The 23,088-nt window shown below is 41.2% G+C and overlaps 1 protein-coding gene across 1 annotated transcript in view; it reads right to left on the bottom strand.

Moving 5' to 3' along the window:
* Window positions 1–1,228: 1,228 nt before the first annotated feature.
* Window positions 1,229–23,088, bottom strand: part of HCN1 (hyperpolarization activated cyclic nucleotide gated potassium channel 1) — a 539,017-nt gene continuing 517,157 nt past the window's right edge. Inside the window, exon 8 of the mRNA XM_069748639.1 lies at window positions 1,229–2,300. Within this exon, the coding sequence (XP_069604740.1) occupies window positions 1,483–2,300 (818 nt within the window). The 3' untranslated portion in view covers window positions 1,229–1,482. The remainder of the gene's footprint in view (window positions 2,301–23,088) is intronic.

The raw sequence follows: 23,088 nt of genomic DNA, 5'->3' as shown, positions 1-23,088 counted from the left end.
ATGATTCCGTACATAAGTCGACAAACTGTGGTCACGATGATCGCTTTGAATGAATATGCTTCTTGACGAGTTTAGGCACCAATGATTCCTAATGGATGAAGTCACCTAATTCACAAGACTAGAATAAGGTTAAAACATTAAATTTGGCTTTCACAAAACAGTTGATCCCACTGCTTTTTTTGTTTTCTCCTTACCGAGCCACCCCTATTTATTAAAAAATACATTTTATAAATTTATTAAACTATTGGCTAAGCTTTTATACTACATGCCTTAGGATTTAATGATCCTTTACATTAACGACAGAGCAAACCGTGCGCATCTGGACAACATAATGAAGTCATATTTTTGGAAACCAACACGAGCGTAACTTCTAAATTTTGAAGACACGATGTAAGGATATGTATGATGTATGGATCACAAAAAGCCCACAAATAACCAGTGTTCTAGAATTGGTTCAGGCAAAAAAAGTGCTTCATTACATTCTCAAAGACCTTGAGATAATACATTTGTTTCTGCTATCCCTAAAGTTGATCCAATTAGATTTTTGCTCTACTAGCAGCCATGCAATAGACATTGGTATTTTTGATGATTGAATGAGAGAAAACTGTGAGATTAATAAAAAAAAAAAAATTCAATTTACATTTTTTCATTTTTTGTAGTGGCAATCTACTATATACATCGGGCATGCAGATTTAGTCTTTGTGACAAGGAATTGTTCTTAAAAGAAAACGTCATCGTCAATAATTCCAATAAATTTGAAAAACAATGGCTGCAAAAGTATACCTTCAATCTATTATATAAATTCATAATTCTCATCATGGCATGGAAATAAAAAAAAATGATCCAAAGCAATATGATCAATGTAATATTGAAGGAGATGAGGTATAAAAAAAAATAGACGGGTAACTCAAAGCTCCCAGGCCCCAATGCAAAACTATAAGCTAGACCCAAATATGATACATCATTTATAGAACTAATTTTATCAAATGGGGCAAAGGAACCAGGGGCTTATTATCACCTCCTGTAGTGAGGCCCCTGCAACAAGTTTAGAGGAAAACACTATTTGTGACATTGAAATTTACAAGATGAGAAAATACATTTTTCAAAAACATTTCAGTCATTAGGGTGATAATTGCTGGTTATAAGTAAATTAGATTCCAGCTTGTAATTAAGTAAATTGTAAATTAGGTTGAAATGATTTGGAAATGCATACTCAAAGAAAAAAAAAGTTACAAAAATGTTTTTAATGTTTAAAGTAAAGGAAGACACACATATGTATATGAATTTATATGCATGGAAGTTTTAGTGCTAAACAGTTTATATATATATTTTTATATATATTTTTTATTTTTACATTCTTTTTGTATGATTGATCCATCTAAAATATTTCTTGATATATTAGGATTCTAGAGATTTAAAGAGTTTCTTTTTGGGATGGTTTCAGTTTATTACAGTGCTGTTCATATGTACACATAAGAGGCATCATAAATTTGAAGCATAACGTGGTTTGTCTGTGTCTGTTTCTGTGGTTGGTCCTGTGGTGGTCGAATCCTTACTGGAAGTTGGAGCTGATGTTGATGGTGGAGTTGGAGCTCCAGCTCTTGCAGGAGGTAGAGCTCCAGAAGACATCTGGCGAAACAGGGCAACCCTTGGTGGAACATTGCCCCGGCTTCCAGATTGAGCACCTGTAGCTTGCACATTTGATACAGGTTGAGGTAGGGAGGCCAATGACTCCCCTACCGTTGGATGTGGCTTTGCCACTAGAGTAGAAACTTCATGGGGTAAGGAAGGCTGTGAAGCAGAGAGAGGCCTCACATCTCTTGACAGGTTAGAGTTTGGTAAAGCTTGGGTGCTCCTATGAATTTCATTGATCGGCATTGCTCCAGACGCTGACTGTTGCTGCTGTTGCTGCATTAGAGAAAGTTGTGATGCAGTAGGGGAACTGTAATGAAATGTTCGGCCTGCCAATGGACTCTGTACTGAGGGACTACCCACAGCTGATGTAAAAGAGGGTGAGAACATAGCAGCTTGCTGTGGGGTCTGTGGACTTGGTGTTGGAGACTGTAGGTTTCCATGAGAAAAACTGTTTGCTGTATAAACAGGTGGAGATTGGGTCCTCATTCTCAGGGATGTATTAGAATTTAGGGCTGGCATTTGTTGGTAGCTAACTGAGGGAGTCACTTCTATCATCTCCCTGTCGTGTTTCACTATCTGCTTCATCATCTCGCTCTCCTGGTTGTTGAACACTCCCGTGTTGAGGTCCTTTTGAAATCGTTGCTGGAGAATGGAGTTCTTCTTCCCTGTTGGAAAAGATGATTGTTTTAATACTTTCTTAGAATGAAACATATTTATCTCATTAGAAAAGATGAGTTGTGATGCTAAGACGCCATAATCTTAAATTCCATAAATATTAACAATAACCTCTTATTACAGCAGAAGAAATATGAAGACATCAGGAGTATAGTGAGCTCTCATTAAAGGCTCTTTAAGAAATTCTAAAATGGTTATTAATCGCCCTTCCACTTAATAGGTGATAACTATATGATGGCAAGAAGCTTCAACGATCATTAGAACTGGCTTCCCGTGTCCTTATTTTCTGAATACTGCACAAGTGCAATGCAAAGGCTTTTAATGGTGTGGCATTCGGAAATAAGCAATCTATGGGTTGGGACTGATTGGAAAAGCCAAGTACAGAGTTTGGCTCTTTTTGTCAACCCAATAGACATTGAATGCAGTGGAAGGGCACATGCTTGACCAACACTCCATTCAAACAACTCCTCATGGTGGGTGTGTAGTTAAAATAGATCAGAGCCTTTTTCTAGTGATCAGTGTGGTTCAAATAGCAATATCCATGGCAAACATTTATTCTGTTGATAGGTGATGAATATTCGTTGTTGTGACACGCATTTTCGATAGATAGATAGATAGATAGATAGATAGATAGATAGACAAATAGCTTTGCTTTCTGATATACAATTGAAATCCAATTTCTAGCAACCATAACATTGTGGACATGACATAAGATTTTAGCATATTTTCCTCTAGCTGTTATATATCACAATGTAATTGTATATGACTAGAATATATATGCTGTTGTAATACACAAGATCAGAATGAGCAGAACTTAAAACATAAAAATGTATTTACTTCTAATAATGCAATGTACAAGATATTGTAAAACAAATCATATCAACTAAACTCACTTCCATCAAAAGAAAATGTCGAAACATGAAATTAAGCCTCTGCAGACCCTCAATAATTCAGAGCCACTATTCCTATAAAGCCCTACTCACATTAACCTTGTACTCCTTTAAGTCCTCAATCCCTATTTCATAGAATAATAAAAGATTCCTCCAGTGCATATATTTTTTTTTAAGTTTACCTCCGTTTTTTAGATCTGTAAATACTTTAGTTTTACAAATGTCACACTGTAATGTGATACTATAGTTAATATGGTCGGCACTACCGGCGTTGGTTTGGGTGCACAAGCAGAAGAGATAGTCCAAGTAATCAGTGAAGGGAAAACTATGACACTACAATTATTGGTTAGTCTTTAAATTAATGGATTTATTTGTGAAACATCAGCATTTATAGCATCGACCAAAGCAACAAACAGCTAATGTTTGATCTTTCTGCACTTTGTTAACTGCTGATTCTAAGTTTTAGCCATTCAATATGGCCCACTGCTCTGCACAGACCATGCACGAGGTCCACAAAGGACCAAAACATTGGCTGTTTTTTGCTTTGTGGATATGATAAATGCTGATGTAAATAACTTTACATATTCAAGACAAACCAATTGGTGCGCCATAGTTTATTCTCCACTGAATATTTCAATCTGATGTAATTACTTAGAATTGAATTTAGAGCTGGTCATATAAATCCATATTCATGTGGTGCATGTTAATTACGTACTAATCCCATACATGCTGAAAAAATATGGTCCTGAGATCTTTTCACAGAACCGGATTTGAAGCACAAATAATGTTATGAGATCAGTAAAACTATACAACCCCTTGAAATTAATACAGTGAATGAAGATCAACTGCTTGATAAAGCCAAACTGCTAGAGTTATTGCCATCACTGATTTTCCATCAAATTTGGCAAAATATATTTATTCAGTTAACAATTTAAGACTAAATTCCATATAAAATGTAGTTAAATTCAGCTAAAATTTACATACATCAACCTACTGTATAAGTTAGGATATAAGTTACAACCCCGATTCCAAAAAAAAGTTTGAGACGCTGTTTAAACTGGAAAAAAAAACAAGAATTCAATGATTTGGAAACCTCTTGTAGCCACATTTTATTCACAACAGAACATAGAAAACAGATCATAAGTAGGAAGTAAGATATTTTTCCATTTAATGAGAAAAAATACTTGTTTTGAAATTGATGGCAGCAACTAGCGGTGACTGGATCTTTTAAAATTCAAGCTTGCCACCTTCACTTAATTTTCTCCAAAAATTAAATTTATGGCAAATAAATTTGCACAGAACTCATTGCTGGAAACAGAAGAGAGACCACATGAATAATACATATAATCTGCTTACCTGTGGAATATAGATGTAATCCAACTCTGTTTAACATACTACCAATCCTGCACCTGACTATGCTCCACTGGAAACTACTAGTCTCCAATAGTGTTGAGCATTCCGATACTGCAAAAATCGGGTATCGGCCGATATTTGCTGTATCGGAATTCCGATACCGAGTTCCGATATTTTTGTGATATCGGAAATCGGAATCGGAAGTTCCTAGTCATCTTCGGCGTGTGCGGTGCGTGTGGTTCCCAGGGTCTGGAGGAGAGGAAACTCTCTTTCAGGCCCTGGGATCCATATTAATGTAAAAAATAAAGAATACAAATAAAAAATATGGATATACTCACCCCTCCGGCAAACCCTGGCTGTCACCGCTGCGAGCGTCTGCCTCCATTCCTGAGAATGCAGAGAGTGAAGGAACTTCGATGACGTCGCGGTCACGTGAGTGGTCAGGTGACCGGTCACCTGACCGCGACGTCATCAAAGGTCCTTCACTCTCTGCATTCTTATGAATGGAGGGAGACGCTCGCAGCAGTGACAGCCAGGGTTCGTCAGAGGGTGAGTATATCCATATTTTTTATTTTTATTCTTTATTTTTTACATTAATATGGATCCCAGGGCCTGAAGGAGAGTTTCCTCTCCTTCAGACCCTGGGAACCATCCAGGATACATTCCGATATTTGTGTCCCATTGACTTGCATTGGTATCGGGTATCGGTATCGGCGATATCCGATATTTTTGGGATATCGGCCCATACCATCCGATACCGATACTTTCAAATATCGGAAGGTATCGCTCAACACTAGTCTCCAATGTTAGGAGTTGAGTTCCCACCACTGCACAGGGAGAATCTCAAACCATGTCCACTGCGGTCTCGCATTCTCCTCCATCCACAGTGGAGCCTGCTCAGCAGAGACGTCGGTCCCAGCGTCTGGCTCAAGCTGATACTGTACGCTTGTTTACTGCTGCCTTCGTAGCCAGTATTGATCAGCAGCGAGCAGGCGTTTCAGGGACTAAGTCCTGCTTTTCCCATACTGAGCATGCCCACAGGACGACCTCATATTGGGGTCACACGCTCAGGTCCTGTAGCAGCTCCTATTGGACCACTAGAAAGGTCTTTGAGTGCTACAGATATAAAAGGTTCGCATGGCCGCACGGTCATGCGCTAGTATAAATCTGTATTTGTGTGTGTGTGAATGTATGCCTGTTCTGGTGAAAGCTCCGAATCATTCCCATGCCTAGAGTTGTTGAATGCTCGCGAGTGTTGTAGCTGTCTAGCGCCAGATAGTGCCATCCAGCACCAGGCACTGTACGCACTCTGTGCGGCTAAATTTAGCTTCTCCTGACAATCTGTCAGTGTAGGGTGGGAACTCTCATTTGAACCCAGCATCTGACTCAGGGCGTCTTCAGGCGCGGGCTCAAAAGCCACTAAGGGTCAGTGCGGGGTCAACCACCAGCATAGTGGGGGTGAGTTGCAGGGATCCCACTAGTATCCATTTGCTGCGCCCTGTGAATGCTAACAGGGCACAGCGTTAGCTTTAATCCCGGCGACTCTGTGAAGCAACAGAGTTCGCTCTTATACAGACCGGGTGACAGTACCCATGTCTATTCAGGTGTAGTACTGCCATATAGTGCCGCCATTTACTAGCAGCAGGTTCCACTCCTGCACGGTCGACGCCGGGCTGCGAACGCACCTATACTATCTCTGTATTTATTTGGTGCGTTCCGCCAGTCCTAACATTATACTAGCGTCAGTGTCTGGCTAGTAATTGCGGATGAACAGTGACTGCAGTGGTACATCCACAGCTGGAGGGCAGGTTGGCGCTCTCGAGCGTTCAACCTCAGCTGTGGATGTTACCGCAGTAGCAAGTTTGTCCACTGCCACCCTTGTTCCGACCTTATCCCGCCTCCCACTGCCAGATAAATACTCTGGTGATAGCAAGTCTTGTAGGGGATTCGTGAGCCAGTGCGCTATACACCTCGAGCTCCTGGCTGTACTTTTCCCACAGAGTAGGCAAAGGTGTGATTCATTATATCCCTTCTGTTGGACAGGGTGTTGCAGTGGGCTATGCTGCTGTGGGAGCGCGACGATCATGTGGTGCAGAGTGCTCCGCTGTTTCTGAGCACTCTGAAACAGGTCTTTTTAGGACCTCGAGTCACCCATGATACGGTGCTCCAACTGCTGGCATTGACCCAGGGCTCGTCCATGGTCAGCCATTTTGCCGTCCACTTCCGAACTTTAGCATCTGAGCTGGAGTGGCCGGATAAAGCCCTGATCCCTATATTTTGGAGGGGGCTGGCTGATCATGTGAAGGACGCTTTGGCCACTAGGGAGATTCCCGCCATACTAGAGGAGTTAATAGTTGTATCAACTCGCACTGACCTTCGTTTTAAAGAGCGAAGGTTGGAGCGAGCCCAGTGTAGGCAGAGGTTTTGGCTGGCTCCCACCTTCGCCAGACCTCTGGAATCTACAGTCCAGGCGTCCGAGTCACATGAGCCCATGGAGGTGTCACGAGTGGGATCTAAGTCCCGGACCGCTCATGCACTCAAGGTCTGTCATGTTTGCCGGCAGTCAGGACGTCTTGCCTCCAGATGTTCCCAGCGGTCGGGAAAACGTCAGCGTCTAGTGGTTGTAGGAGGAGGTACACTAGACACGGTGACGTTTTCCTCCAAACTGTCCTGTTTAAGGGGACAATTACCATAGGCCCATCCACTCTTATGGTAGAGCTTTGCGTGGATTCCAGGGCGGAGGGCTATTTTTGGTGTCATCTGCCTTTGCCCAGCGACACACAATACCCCTGGTGATGCTCGCCAAACCTGTGACCATACGAGTGGTAAATGGGTCAACACTGCCCTCTCAGATAACACACCAAACCATCCCATTTACTGTATCCATGTCTATCTCATCACGAGATTATCTTCCTGCTAGTCATTCCCGAGGGAATTGAAGAGATCCTGTTGGGAATACCATGGCTACGCTACCACTCTCCTCATATAGAGTGGTCCTCAGGGAGAATTCTGGGATGGAGTGAATCTTGTGAGGGTAGATGTCTGAGGGAGTGCGTTCAGGTTGCTACAACTGACGTACCCGCAGACCTTTCCTCTCTTCCCAAGCACTATTGCCCAGATGCGGATGTGTTCTCCAAAAGGGCTGCGGAGACTCTTCCGCCTCAAAGCTCCTATGACTGCCCTATTGACCTCTTGCCTGGTGCTGAGCCTCCTCGGGGTCGAGTCTACCCGTTATCTCTCCTGGAGACGGAGGCAATGTCTCAGTACATTCAGGAGAATCTGACAAGAGGATTCATTAGGAAGTCAGTGTCACATGCATGGGCGGGGTTCTTCTTTGTGCAGAAGAAGAACAGAGAATTACATCCATGCATAGATTACAGGGGTCTTAACGCCATCACCGTTAAGAATAAATACCCTCTGCCCCTGATATCTGAGCTCTTCGATATGTTGCGGGGAGCGAGGGTATTTACTAAGCTTGATCTGCGGCGTGCTTACAACATGATTCGCATCCGTGAGTGGGACGAATGGAAGACGGCTTTTAAACCAGGGATGGGCACTATGAATACCTGGTGATGCCCTTCGGGCTTTGTAATGCCCCAGCTGTTTTCCAAGACTTTGTAAATGATATCATCCGGGATATGCTCTCAACCTCGGTTGTAGTCTATCTGGATGATATTCTCATCTACTCTCCAGATATAGACTCCCACCGGAGAGATGTTTGCAAAGTCTTCGACCTCCTATGGGCAAACTCCCTCTATGCCAAGTTGGAGAAGTGTGTGTTTGAGCAGGAGTCTTTGCCTTTCCTGGGCTATATCATCTCTGTCCAAGGATTGGCTATGGATCCTGACAAACTACAGGCTGTGATGGACTGGCAGGAACCCCATTCTCTCAAAGTGGTGCAGCGCTACATGGGGTTCATCAACTATTATCGCCAGTTCATTCCCCACTTCTCAACTTTGGTAGCTCCCCTGGTTGCTCTCAACAAGAAGGGAGCTAATTCCAAATTGTGGTCGGAGAAGGTCTCCAAGGCCTTCCTCTCTATCAAGTCCCACTTCGCTGGCACTCCCATTTTACATCATCCTGATGTTGATAAACCATTTATCATGGAGGTGGATGCCTCTTCCGTCAGTGCTGGAGCAGTCCTCTTCCAGAAGGATGCTCAAGGTCGGAAGCATCCTTGCTTCTTCTCTAAGACCTTCACACCGGCGCAGAGGAATTATTCCATTGAGGACAGGGAGCTGCTAGCCATGAAGTTGGCCTTTTCGGAGTGGAGACATCTTTTAGAGGGGGCTCGCTATCCCTTCCAAGTATTCATCAACCACAAGAATTTGGTGTACTTACAAACTGCCCAGTGGCTAAACTCTCACCAGGCCAGATGGTCCCTGTTCTTGTCCAGGTTCCACTTTACCCTCCATTTTCTCTCCGAGAAGAACACTTGGGCCGACACTCTCTCCCGCTGCTTTGTGTCATCAGAGGAGGAGGAGTAGCCTCGGCTAATTGTCCCTTTAGAGAGCCTGAGAACTGTGGTTCCAGTTTCGCTAGAGTCTGTGCCCCCAGGTAAGACTTTCGTTCCATCTAACTTGTGACCGGAGGTTCTCTCTTGGGCTCACTTGTCCAGGGTGGGTGGACATTTTGGGACCAACAGGACATTAGAGTTTCTGGCGAGGACGTACTGTGGCTGCATATGGCCCGAGATGTCGGGGACTATATTTGGGCATGTGTCTCCTGCTCCAAGAATCGGTTTCCTCGGCAACGGCCTGCTGGGCTACTTTACCCCCTGCCGGTGGCAGACAGGCCCTGGGAGATGGTCGGGAAGGACTTCGTGGTGTGGGTTACCCAAGTCTCGTAGCTGCACTATTATCTGGGTAGTCACCGACCATTTTTCTAAAATGGTGCACTTGGTGCCGCTTCCACAGTTAGCTTCTGCATGGGCCTTGGCGGCGTTGTTCATTAAACATGTTTTCCGCCTACATGGCATGCCAGAGAAAATTGTCAGTGACCAGGGTCCCCAGTTTGCATCTCGGTTCTGGAGAGAGCTCTGTCGTTTACTCAGCATTGAGCTGAATCTGTCTTCTGCGTACCACCCCGAGATGAATGGGTTGGTAGAGAGGGCCAACCAGACTCTGGTAACATACCTGCGACATTTTGTCTCTGCCAGGCAAGATGACTGGGCATCATTGCTACCATGGGTGGAGTTTGCATTGAACAATGCCGTAGCCGACTCCACTGGGCAGACTCCATTCCTCCTTAACTACGGCCAGCATCCCCGTGTCCCTGTGCCTATGCCCATGTCATCCATTGATTCTAGGGTGGCAGACTGGATGGTGGAGGCATGTGACATTTGGGACCGCACACAGGATGCCATCCGGGCCTCCAAGGAGAGAATGAGGGTTTCTGTCGATGCACATCGGCGCCCCGCTCCGACCTTTGCTCCTGGCAACTTAGTGTGGCTCTCCGCCTGTAATATCAGGCTGCGAGTTGAGTCCACCAAGTTTGCGCCTCGCTGCATAGGCCCCTTCAAGATCCTGGAGCAAGTCAATCCTGTGGTCTCTCGGTTGGCCCTTCCTCCACGCCTAGGTATCACCGACACCTTTCATGTGTCCCTCCTAAAACCCATTCACATATCCCTGTTTTCCAAATCATCTGCCGGGATATTGGGCTCGTCTACGGACGATTACGAGGTGAATGCTATCATGAGGTGTAAGGTGGTACATGGCAAAAAATTCTATATGGTGGATTGGAAGGGTCATGGCCCAGAGGACAGGATCTGGGAGTCTGTTGAGAACATTTGGGCTCCACTGCTCATTGCGGCCTTTGAGCGTAGCGAGGCTCAGGGAGGAGGGGGCCCTAGGGGGGTAATGTTAGGAGTCGAGTTCCTGCCGCTGCACAGAGAGAATCTCGAACCATGTCTGCTGCAGTCTGCCATTCTCCTCCATCTGCAGTGGAGCCTGCTCAGCAGAGACGTCGGTCCCAGCGTCTGGCTCAAGCAGATACTGTGCTCTTGGTCACTGCTGCCTTTCCAGGCTCTGCCTTTGTAGCCAGTACTGATCAGCAGCGAGCAGGCGTTTCAGGGACTAAGTCCTGCTTTTCCCATACTGAGCATGCCCACAGGACGACCTCCTATTGGAGGTCGGGGGTCACATGCTCAGGTCCTGTAGTAGCTCCTATTGGACCACTAGGAAAGGTTCACATGGCTGCACGGTCATGCGCTAGTATAAATCTGTATTTGTGTGTGTGTGGATGTATGCCTGTTCTGGTGAAAGCTTCGAATCATTCCCATCCCTAGAGTTGTTGAATGCTTGCGAGTGTTCTAGCTGTCTAGCGCCAGACAATGCCATCCAGCACCAGGCACAAAATATACTGCGTCTATCCTGCAGTGACTGCCGCTGCGGTACTGTGCGGCTATCTTTAGCATCTCCTGACAATCCGTCAGTGTAGGGTGGGAACTCCCGTTTGATCCCAGCATCTGACTCAGGGCGTCCTCTGGCACAGGCTCAAAAGCCACTGAGGGTCAGAGTGGGATCAACCACCAGCATAGTGGGGGTGAGTTGCAGGGATCCCACTAGTATCCATTTGCTGCACCCTGTGAATGCTAACAAGGCACAGCGTTATCTTTAATCCTGGTGACTCTGTGAAGCAACAGAGTTCATTCTTATACAGACCAGGTGACGATACCCGTATCTATTCAGGCGTAGTACCACCATATAGTGCCTCCATTTACTAGCAGGAGGTTCCACTCCTGCACGGTGGACCCCGGGCTGCAAACGCACCTATACTATTTCTGTATTTACTCGGTGCGTTCTGCCAGCCCTAACATCCAATCACTCTTGGAAGCACAGATCTACTGACCACCAATGTTCAAGGCATGAAAATCTAGTTGATAAACTGAGGTGTGATTTTATTCTGCTTTCTCATGTATTTGCTGTATCAGATGTATCCAGGCTTGGACTGGCCAACAGGAGAATCCTATGCAAAAGTGGGCCACTACGCTTTTATATGAGCAATACCTGGAACAATATACTTGGAATCACTATGCACAGACAAAGGTGACATCTTATTAATTTAACAATCTGGTTCTGGTGGTGAACTGACTGCCTGCCATCCAGAACTTTCACCAATAAAATAATTTGGCTCTTTATAAAATAAAAAATCCAGCACAGAAGACCCAGGACTGTTGTAAAATTAAGAGGGGATACTACACACTGATTGACATGGCCCTGTCCCAATTTTTTTAGATGTGTTGCTACCATTAATTTATAATAATTTTAAATTAAATGGAAAAATGTGTGACTCATCTTTTGATTTATATTTTTAGTTATATTTTTTGTTTTGCAAAATTCAAATTTGCCATATTTCTTAGGAAATTTGATTTGGTTCATAAAGTTAATGATTCTTACTATGTTCCCCAGACTCCAAAGCATACTACAGGTAGTCCTCGACTTACGCCGTTGATCCGTTCTTATGCAGCGTTGTAAACCGATTTTCGATGTAAGTCGGACCATACATTCATACAGTACTGTACCATAATAACAGTACAGTACTGCAAACACTTAGCCTTTCCAAACACCTATCCTAACACATAATTAGGGTGTTATGGCGTGCAGGAGACTCGTTTTCCTCGTGTAATCGGGTACAGTGTACAGTACTGGACTCTATTCTTCCGATGCTGCACGTAGTGGCATGTAGTTCGACTTACGACGGAAAACCGTTTAAGTCGGAATGAGGCGTCGTATAAAGCGTTGTAACCACGAAATGATGTAACTCGAGACCGTTGTAACCCGAGGACTAACTGTATATATAATATATAAAAAAAATTTAAAAAAATACTTATACTCACCTCACCACTCACCTCTCCAACCCCAATGCTCCTAACCATCACTCATCTGGTCCTCATCGCATCTTCAGATTCCTGCCACTCAAGTTGAATTACATCTCACACCAGGTCTGAATTTCCAGGACTAATGAGCAGAACCCTTTTGCTAGCGGCTGCGATCTAAACATGCGTCGAGGATGAGTGACGTTGAGGAGTAGATGATCCGGAAAGGAGAGCAGTAAAGTAAGTATAATGTTTTTTTTTACAATCTGATGACCTTTCACTACTCTGAAAAATGGCGGCGAGCGGATTACAAAAAATTAGCATTTTGGCAGGTTTACTTTGTAGGATTCAATTCCACTCAAATTTATTTGCTAATCTCTAGCTATAAGAGATTTCTAAATCATTGCATTCTTATTTTCTTTACATTTTACACAGTGTCCCAACTTTTTTGGAATTGGTGTAGACCATCATAAGCATAGTCCCAATGGGGTGCAGTTATCACAGCCCCTGGTTACAATAATCCTGTTAATATTTAGAGCTCTCTGCTCAGATGTAGCTGCTTTCACCTGTATTTGCATCTGAGAGCATAGGGAATTATCTTAAAAGCAGAAGAGAGCTTTCAGTGCTACTATTATTATAAGCACAGTGAATGCACTTGGTGGGAAGACCAGGATAGGAAGTCAACTTCAGCCAATAGAAGTAATGCAGAAAGTGATGACAGAGAACATGACATAATTTTAGCAACTTCTACTGTACAACCTAGTAATATGCAACAGTAGTTGTTGCTTCCTTTAATATTAGCATAGTTGGTAAGTACCACAAGATGTTATACACTTCTCAACATTGAAATTGCAACATGAAGAAGGAAAAGTAATGGAATTATAAAAATCCCAGGATTGAACGATATGTTAGTCAGATGAAAATGTTGAAAAATGGAAAAAAAAATCTCAAAATATCAATTTTTTCAGCATCAAATATTATAGAGAGCAATATTAGGCTATCAATGCATCCAAGACAAAAGTGGATTCATCACTGAAAACAATAAACCTCCATTCCAGTCTCCATTGCTCCATTTGAGCTTCCAGGCCTTGGAAAGAGGCCTTTATGAGGGATCATCATACCAATCGAACTTCTGGGATAATGGTGTGGAGTGGCATAATGTACGGTACCCGAAACCATCTAGTCATTATATATACACTAACCACTCAAAGTTACGTGATTTGATGGTGGAACTTGTGCTACAGCCATTTCTTCACAGTGTCCCAGGAGACTTTTTTTTAACATGACAATGACATCGCATGTTGCTTGTGCTACTATGAGCAGCCTGTGTGGTCTTAACAGGCTACAATGATTTGTAATGTCTCTGGACTTATCTCCCGTCAAACACATTTGGGACATCATTGGATGGCATGCAAAAGCAGCATGTCACAGTGGAATTTGGTGATTTGTGTGTCCAAGGGCATTCACTGTGGCAAAACATTCCTCAGACAATCATTAATAAGTGTGGGGATTTTTGCACGTGACGCTTATACTCTATACTGAATTAAGCAAGATGTATTGAAGATTTTGTTTCCATATTTTCATCAATGACATATCATTAACACGTCTTATCGATTCCATGATTTCCCCAATTCTATGACTTTTACTTCTTAGGGTTGTAACTTTATTGCTCATGAGTATTTAATAGAGATGAGCCAATCTGACAAAATTCAAGTTCACCAACTAGCGCAGATTTTACCAGTAAATTCGATTTGCAGAGTAGTTATTCTACGCAAATTGAATATTCCCCATTATGCTCCTGTGTCTCTCCAAAGCCTGTAGCTTAATAAACGTAAGATGTAAAAAAGAGGAAAAAAAAGCAGCATGGGAGGGAGCGAGCAGAGAGAACAGTTGGCAAAAAGTTAAAAAGAAGAAAAAATATACTTCATCGCTCAGCTTTTCTGCCGCCTTCACTGCTCCCTGTCTCGTCTGGTCCTCTACATCTCTGTCACACCTCATCTCTGGCCAGTCTTCACTCTGGATCGAGGCTTCCAGCCATAATTAAAGCCGGGAGCATGCACAGTGAACTCCTGGGCATATTCACAGCTGCAAGTTCCAGCCTAGAATGATCATCAAACTGAGACTTCCAGCCATAGGCCCTGGAGGTGACTGCAAATGCCAAAAAAAGAGTTAAAAAGAAGAAAAAAAACATTCCTCAACACTCTGCTGTCAAGCCTGTCCTGCTGCCTTCTGTCCACTATCCAGTGCTCTGAGCCTCCTTCACGTTGCATCTCCCTCTAGGCCAGGGCTAGAAAACAGGGTCATAGGTGTGGTGCAATGGAGGTGTAGAGGAATGAAAAGTGGACAGGGAGCAGAGGAGGCAGCTGAAAAGGTGAGTGATTAGGTATATATATATTTTTTTCTTTTTAACCTTTTGTCTGCTCTACTGTTAAGCAAGGGCATAAATTATCCACAGATAAAAAAAAAATCTGTATTCTCCAGATTGCAGAATTTTGTAAAATTCAATTCCACATGAATAAATTTGCCCATCTTTAGTACTTGGTGATGTACTTTATTGTTCTAAACGGCTCCAATGTCCCAGATTTAACATGGCTCTTGGTTCTGGTAGATCTATATTCTCGTGGGTCACAATACATCAAGGAAGCATCCTGTTGGCTTGTGACCAGTAATATTCTGGAAGGGACCTGGCTGTCTTGCTCAATATGGTACATAAGACACCCCTTCTCCAAACCTAATGAAATGAATAGACAGCAACCTCTATTCGAGCATATCACTAGTTATATACTAACACATGGACATGAAAACTTTGCTCTTTTTTAATTTATAACGAGTAATACTCTTCAACAGTCAGAAAAACATTTTACAGCCACCAAACAACCATATTGCCTGATTCATCTACTTACTACTTCTCATGTAAGCCTAACCCTAATGCTCTTCAGCCAATGCGCCAAGCGATCCTACACCACTCCACCATCAATATAACTTCAACATTAGAATATTCCTCAACATCAGAACAACTGATAATGATAAGTCAAGAAAAAAAGAAAATCAACATATTTTTCATATATTAACTTTTCACACCACATCCTCCCCAGAGCAAAACCTACTGATTAGTAACCTTACTCGTAACATATCCTGATGAAGTAGCCAGTTTGGCTTTGAAATGCATTGGCACTGAAAGCAATATCGTAACTTTGGATAATGCACCTGCTGTTTATCCTGCACTTCACCAAAAAGTAGAGACAGTGTAATACTATATAAATAATTAAAAAATTACCAATTAGAAAGAAAATGAATTAAATCTTAAATCACCAATTCAATAATGATATTAGGGACCCTCCAATTTTTCACTTTGGTACTTTCATTTTTTTTCTTCTGTTCTTTTAGGAGTCATAACTATTTTATTTTAGTTGTGACATATCTTCATGACTAATTGATATTTAGTGGTACGTTGCTGTTTTGAAGGACAACATTCCGTTTACTGTATAATGTACTGAAAAGTAGTAAAAATATAAATTCCAATTGGGGTGAAATGATAAGGTGGGTTTTGTTTTTACGGCATTGTGCTGTTAAAATAAACTGGCAATATGATTCTCCAGGTTACTACGATTAAGGCGATACTAAAATATGTTTTGTTTTTTTTTTATACATAAGTGTTTAGGAAAAAAGACATTTAACAATGATGGAGCTTTATAAGGGATTGTTTATTGCATGCTGACATGTAGTTTTTATTGATACCATTTTGGAGGTATATATGACATTTGGATCATTTTTTATTGTATATTTTGAGGGAAAGTGTGGAAAACGTAAAAAAGGTAATTCTGGCATTTTATGTTTTTCATTTTCTGCCTTTAAGGTAGGGTTTAAATTTTATATTTCAATAGATCATACTTTTACAGATGTTATGATACCAAATATGTTTATTTTTCATTACTATATAATTTTATTTTTGACGAGGGCAAAGGGGGGGGGGTGATTTAAACTTTTGTATTTTTTATTATTATACTTTTATTTAATTTTTTTTCCATAGGAGACTTAAACATGATGATCTCTCATAATTTATATGAAAATACTAACATGATGATCTCTCATACTTTATATGAAAATACTAGAAAAAAAAACACAAAAAGGGAGGAAAAAGAGGAAAGAACCTCCACTATTCTAGAAAAAACACCAGAAAAACAGGCAAAGGTGCTTACTTGTCTAGGCCTTGAATCAAATGTACTATCATGGTGCAGCAGGCCCAAGTAAAGATGGCAGCTGCACAGGTGCGGCCAATCCCTGATTGTAGGCTGGCTGTCTCATTGGTATTATCGCACCTGTGCAGTTGCCATCTTTACTTGGGTCTGCTGCACCTTGATAGTACATTTGATTCAAGGCCTAGACAGGTAAGCACTTTTGCCTGTTTTTCTGGTGCTTTTTCTATGAAAATACTACAGTATAGAGTGCAACACACGTTCTCCTAGGAAGTGCAGCCTGAGACTTCGGCAGGCTCCCAGATGCCATGGTACCGCATCGGCTCTCTGCATTAAATAGGCTGGTTAAATGCCGTTGTCAGTGATTTAAAGGATCTTAATTTTATATCTATATTTAGCTCATTTTAAAGTAAAAGAGAAAAATGTGGTCCAGCACGAACTGAAACAATAAAACAGCACTTATAGTTCCTTTGTCATAAAAACCTAACATAAGAGCGTGAAACTCGTGACACATGATTGTTTGTGAGTTTTGAACTCCCAAGAGCTCTTAGTTACTATTTTCCAAAATATTTTATATGTATCAAAGGTAGGCCAACACTTGCATGCTCAGAAGGTTGTGGCACCATGTGGTTTAATGAGTCCTAGAGTTTATAGCAACTTGCATGAACGACTGCACGTTTGAAAGATTCTTCAGAAAAGTACATGAGTATTTTTCCAGGTTAAAACCAAGTCACACAACCCCCCAAAGAAGCCCACAGCGCGAAACGTGCGTAGGAGCTAAGGTGGACGTTCTCAGCAATCACTCCCTATGGGCAAGCACTACTTTCGGCACTTTATACCGATGTAGGCACCTTGATTGTATTGTGTGCAAACAATGGATGGAATATTAGGGAGTATTATGTGGGACACCATTACATACGTTACTAACCACTTGTTGACATATTTGTCTATTTGCTAAGGTGTACACAGTCTTTGCCCCACTCCCTAGTACCCATATTGCAACTTACTTAAAGGACATAGAGTGTCAAAAAATCTACTTAAATCTTAATTACTGATTATATAGTGTGCCATACCAAATTGCTGGAGTCGCCCACCCTTGTCATTCACCATTTCTCATCTTATATGTATTGTTTGTCAAATCATGGTATTAATTTGTAATAATACAATTTTGCATCTTTTAATACACTTTTGATCTCTTGCTCTCATTAATATTATGGGGCATTATACTCCAGAATTTTTGAAGGATTACATTTATCAAAGTTAGGCCAACATTTGCATGTTCAGAAGCTTGTGGTATCATGTGGTTTAATGAGGCCTAGAGTTTATAGCAAATTGCTTGAATGATTGCAGGTTTCAAAGATTCTTTAGAAAAGTACATTAGTATTTCTCCAAGTTAAAACCAATTCACCATTGCTCAATGGCAATCCAGCTAGCCTTCTGTGCACCTCATGTGGTCAAATCCCATTATGCCAATGTGTCAACTGTTATAACTCAATGTGGTGAGCTGTGGCCAGTGACTCCTAGTCATGCATGCTCTAGGTTTTAATTGCAGCTGGAAACCTGAAGATTGGCCATAGATGAGGTGCGACAGAGATGCAGAGGATGGGACAAGAGACAGGGAGCAGAGAGGGCGGTAGAAAAGCTGAGCAATGAAGTTTTTTTTTCTTTTTTTTTAACCATTTGCCAACTGTTCTCATTTTTTTTAGATCAGAAATTTACATTTATCCTTAAAATCTCCTAAACCTGCACAAACTTGGAGTCCCTGGCCGCAGCTCACAACATTGCGATATAATAGTAGACACGTTGGCATAATGGGATTTGACCAATTGAGGTGCCCAGAAGGCTAGCTGGATTGCAATTGAGCAATGGTGACTTGGTTTTAGCTTGGATAAATGTTCATGCACTTTTCTGAATAATCTGTTAAACCTGCAGTCATTAATTCATGCAAATTACTGTAAACTCTAGATCTCATTAGCACAATGCATATGAATACTTGCTAAATTTCAGAAATTGAAGTTGAAGAAGTCATGTATTACTGCACACATGGCCATTTCTTTTATTGTAGGCAATGGCCCTTCCAAGCCTCTGCTACCTACTTCTAAATGTGCAATTAGATGACAGTACTTAGGTTAACGATGAGGCATCCAGGTTTCACACATAAATATTTTTCTCAAGGTGCTACGTTCAGGGAGATTTAGCGGTGTCTGGAAAATTTGCCTGCTCTTCTGAGACTCCAGGAGGTCTCTACTCTTTCCAAGGAGCCTTTGGGAAATTCAAGGAAAATTTGCAAGTTCGAGCATGTAGCGGTAAAGAAACTTCATTATAGGCACGAAGTTTGGACTTGTTTTGCAGCCCATGAGCTGAGAGGCAAGCACTGTAGCTTAAAGGGGTTATCCTTGCTTGGGGTACAAGTCTGCAGTCACTGTCAGGAATCTCCAGTGCTGGGAGTGGCACATCATGTGACCACGAGTATACGATTTGCAAACTTCTGGTCACATTTCAAATACACGTGTCCAGCTTCGCTCAATTTGTACTGAGTGAGGCCATGCACGACTAGCTGGCATTTGACCTCATGTATGCAAATCATATACTTGAGATCCTGCGTCTGACTGCTTCTGGCACCAGAACCAGAAAATCATGAAAGCGTGTGCAGTGTGTGCTGTGAGGATTCACAAGTCTACAGTAAAATAGAGTGATGGCAGACTTGTACTTCAAGCTTAGACAACTCCTTTAACTTAATTCAAGTGAATACTGTATGATTGAGCTGCAATACCATACACAAGCTGATGTGGTTTTTGAAAAAGGAGACACGTTTTTCTTATCCTGTATAGCCTCTTTTAAGTTAGTTTCTTGCCCATATGTCTACTTCACCGAACTCACAACCTTTTAATAACAAGATTTTAAAGTCTTCCTTGTAATAACTCTGAAGACAACACCATGTGATTGGCATGCAGCTTGCAAGAGAAAAACTGGAGGTGCACAAACAAGGAGGACGTGCTCACTGAAAGTTAGTGGGTTACAAACGTAATAATATGAGATTAGTTGCCTGCTAAAGCATGTGACATGCCCAACCTTATCCTTTTTAAGGATAAATATAATATAAGATAGAATATAGATTAGATTCAGCACTGGACTATAAACATTAACATAACAGAAAATGCAGAACAGAAAACAATTAACGAGTAAACCTTTAATAAATTAGAGAGTTATTCCGCCAAGACATAAATATTGTACTAGACAATCAAAACCAGCAAGGAATTGAGATTGCATAGCGTTCGTAAGTCCTGAATTGCTGTAGAAGCCTCTCAGGGTAGTACCAAACTAAACGTTTAATTAATCTACTGATGCTTCTCTAAAGAAAGACTTGGAGTGACAACCACTCATAAAGGTGCCCAGTTAAGCTGTCAGTTTCCTTCCATAACTTGGCAGTGATGGGCAATACCTGCTTTATCCTGATTAGAAGGCTGCAGGCCGGTAGAAACTTAATTAACCCGCTGTTTTTCAAATTAAGGCTTTGAATACTGACACCATAAAAATTGATGTGATACATTTTTTGTATTCGTCTAGATTGAAAAGCTTTTCGTGTACACTAACAAATTTTTGCATGTCATTCTAAATGTGAGAATATCATTCTTAAGTCTATAAAATCACAGCATTGTTTAAATATGGAAAAATGTGTCCAATTACATAATTTCTTTCCCATTAGGGTAGGGCTACTTGGCATACTGCATCATGAAATAGAATATAATGACTGTATTCTTCCCTTCACATACCCATTTTTTGTCTTGCTTTGCATGCACTATGTGAAAAAAATATTAGTGTTAATTAAAACATTTTAATAACTTGCATGTTTCACAATACATTGCAAGTTGCTCTAGACTGATTAGTGGCAATTCAAGTTTTGAGTCAGTCTTTCTTCTCCTGAATGCAAATCTAATCAATCTTGATAATATTACAAGTTAGAATTTAGGTTAGATTTGTATTCAGGAAAAGAAAGAAGGGGCTGGAGTAAGAGTCTACAGTAAGCCAACTTTTGGGATTGATACTGAAAGTCATCAAGAAGCTTGCAATGTATTGTAATACATGTAAGCGGGTAAGCTGCAGAAGCAAAATTATTAAAAAATCTTTAACAAAACCAATAATAAAAATGTTTTATTTAACATAATAAATGTAATTAAATGCCATAATGCAAACATGTCCATAGCCTTCAAAATTATAAATTTAAAATATCAAAATAGTTGGGACATTATGTAAAGTGTAGTGAAAACAAGAATACAATGATTTGTAAATATCTTTTTGCCATATTTTATTCACAACAGACCACAGAGCAGAAGATGAAAGTTAAACATTTTTCTATAAATAAACTCATTTAGAAATTCATGACAGCAAAATATCTCACAGAAATTGGGACACGTCTACCATTGTGTATCATCCCCTCTTCTTTTTGCAATAGTCCGTAAACTTCTGAGAAGTGAGGAGTCCAATTGCTGGAGTTTTGGGATAAGGATTGTGACGACACAGCATTTAATCTTAATTACCCAGACGTCTATTTTTAGTAAGCCAGGAGGCATAGACTCTTTGTGCTGACTTTTGAATCTATGCTTTTGTTCTTCAGTTTGTCAAGAACCATAGATTATTGACATATGAGTTTTAACCTTTTTTAATAAAAAATATCAGAAATTTGAGAACATTTTTTAAAAATTTAGTAATTTTCAAACTTTGAATGATTATCCCTTTAATTCAGATAGTCATGCCACAGAAAAACATTAATAAATTACATTTCCCTCATGTCTGCTTTACATCAGCACCATTTATTTTGTTAGCATTTTAGGAGGTTTAAAAATGTAGCAGTAATTTTTCATTTTTTCAAGGAAATTTACAAAATGTATTTTTTTAGGGACTTATCCACGTTTGAAGTGCCTTTACGGGTCCAATATATTGGGAAACACCCAAAAGTTATATCATTTTAAAAACAGCACCCCCTGACATATTGAAAACTGCAGTCGGGTAGTTTATTAACCCTACAGGTGATTTTCAGGAATTAATTCAAAGTGGCGTGGCAGAAATGAAAATGTGGATTTTTACCACCTAAATGCCTCTAACTTCTGAACAGGTTACAGCAGCCGTCAGACTCTAACGCCGCTATTTGGTTGTGAATTGCCATGGCAAACATCAGGACCACACAATCATGATCTGAGGGCACCAGTTTGGATAGAGGAAGCTCCCACACTCTAACCATTTATAATGATGTAGTCACTATTGACAGCAGCATCTATCGGGTTAAAAAGATTTGGATAGTGCCAACACTGATCGTGGATGATGCAGTACGTTGTTAGCTATAGTGTACAGCCGACAGGTGCTGGATTGTCACCTGTATGAGGATGCTATTCTCTTATTAGTCAGGTCAGTTAAAAGACGTATTGGCTGTCATTAAGGGGTTAAACATTGATGTTTGATATTTTTGAATGAATGATGTTTACCTCTTATACCAGCTCCTACAGCTTATTTTTCTGCTATCTTTGCAAGACAGGGATGCAGGTTCAATGAACAATAACATTGAACATATTATGTTTGATAATATGTTGATTTGACCATTGTGTGGGAACCTGTGGCTTGTTGACTTGTAAAAAAGAGGAGGAAAAATGATGCAAATTTATTAAATACTCAAATAATGCCAGTCAATTTAATCAAACCTTCCTCTTGACCTCTGGATGATGGCTTGAAGGACAACAGTTGTGGAATATATAAGGTGGATTTGCCTCTATAACAAGAGATCTGGGGAACCAGAGACACTGTACAAAACCACAACCAGGAACATTCTACAGGATAGCTTCCAAAAAATCATGGCTCCATCATGAGAGAAACAGATTTGACATTCTACAGGATGCCAGCTTAAGAAACCACGGCCCCAGCTGAAAGAATACAGATCTGCTCCATTGACCATCACTGAACCCATGGATATGTTTGGGTAAGCCAGGATTTGGACCCAGCAGTCACCTGATCCCCATAGATACATTTGGGAAAGTCAGGATTGGGACCCACTGGTCACCTGGCTCCATGAAGATGTTCGGAGAAGTCGAGTTATCACCCCCGATCACTTGGCCAGGTGCTTCAATGGACTGTCAGCTTGCTAAGCTTCTTGTTACCTCCTCTCTGTGCATGCAACAAGTGGGGTAGTCGACACTGGAAGTCGCAGTTGCTTTAATCCTGGAGAGTCAGTGGAAGGGTGAGACTCTATAATTTTGCACCATCTTGGGTATTTTTCTGGGACTGTTGTATGTGTTATTGTCTGTCAAGGTTTGGATAGCAGGCGATCAGATCATTACCCAAACTGTTGTTATCGGAAGCCATGCTGGTGTGAAGGATGCAGTATGTGGTTTAGCATTATCAGGCTTAACTATTCAAGACTTTCTTTGCATCCATAATACTGGTGTTTGGGTTTGTTTCTGATCATAAGGATTTAACATATGTTTGTGGATTGCACAGCAAACTGTGTTCACAAACAATGATTTCTGGAAGTATT

Source organism: Ranitomeya imitator, chromosome 1, assembly GCF_032444005.1.
Source record: "Ranitomeya imitator isolate aRanImi1 chromosome 1, aRanImi1.pri, whole genome shotgun sequence".
NCBI classification, from domain to species: domain Eukaryota; kingdom Metazoa; phylum Chordata; class Amphibia; order Anura; family Dendrobatidae; genus Ranitomeya; species Ranitomeya imitator.
Note: the sequence above shows the minus strand (reverse complement) of the source record. Positions and strands in the feature narration are given on the sequence as shown.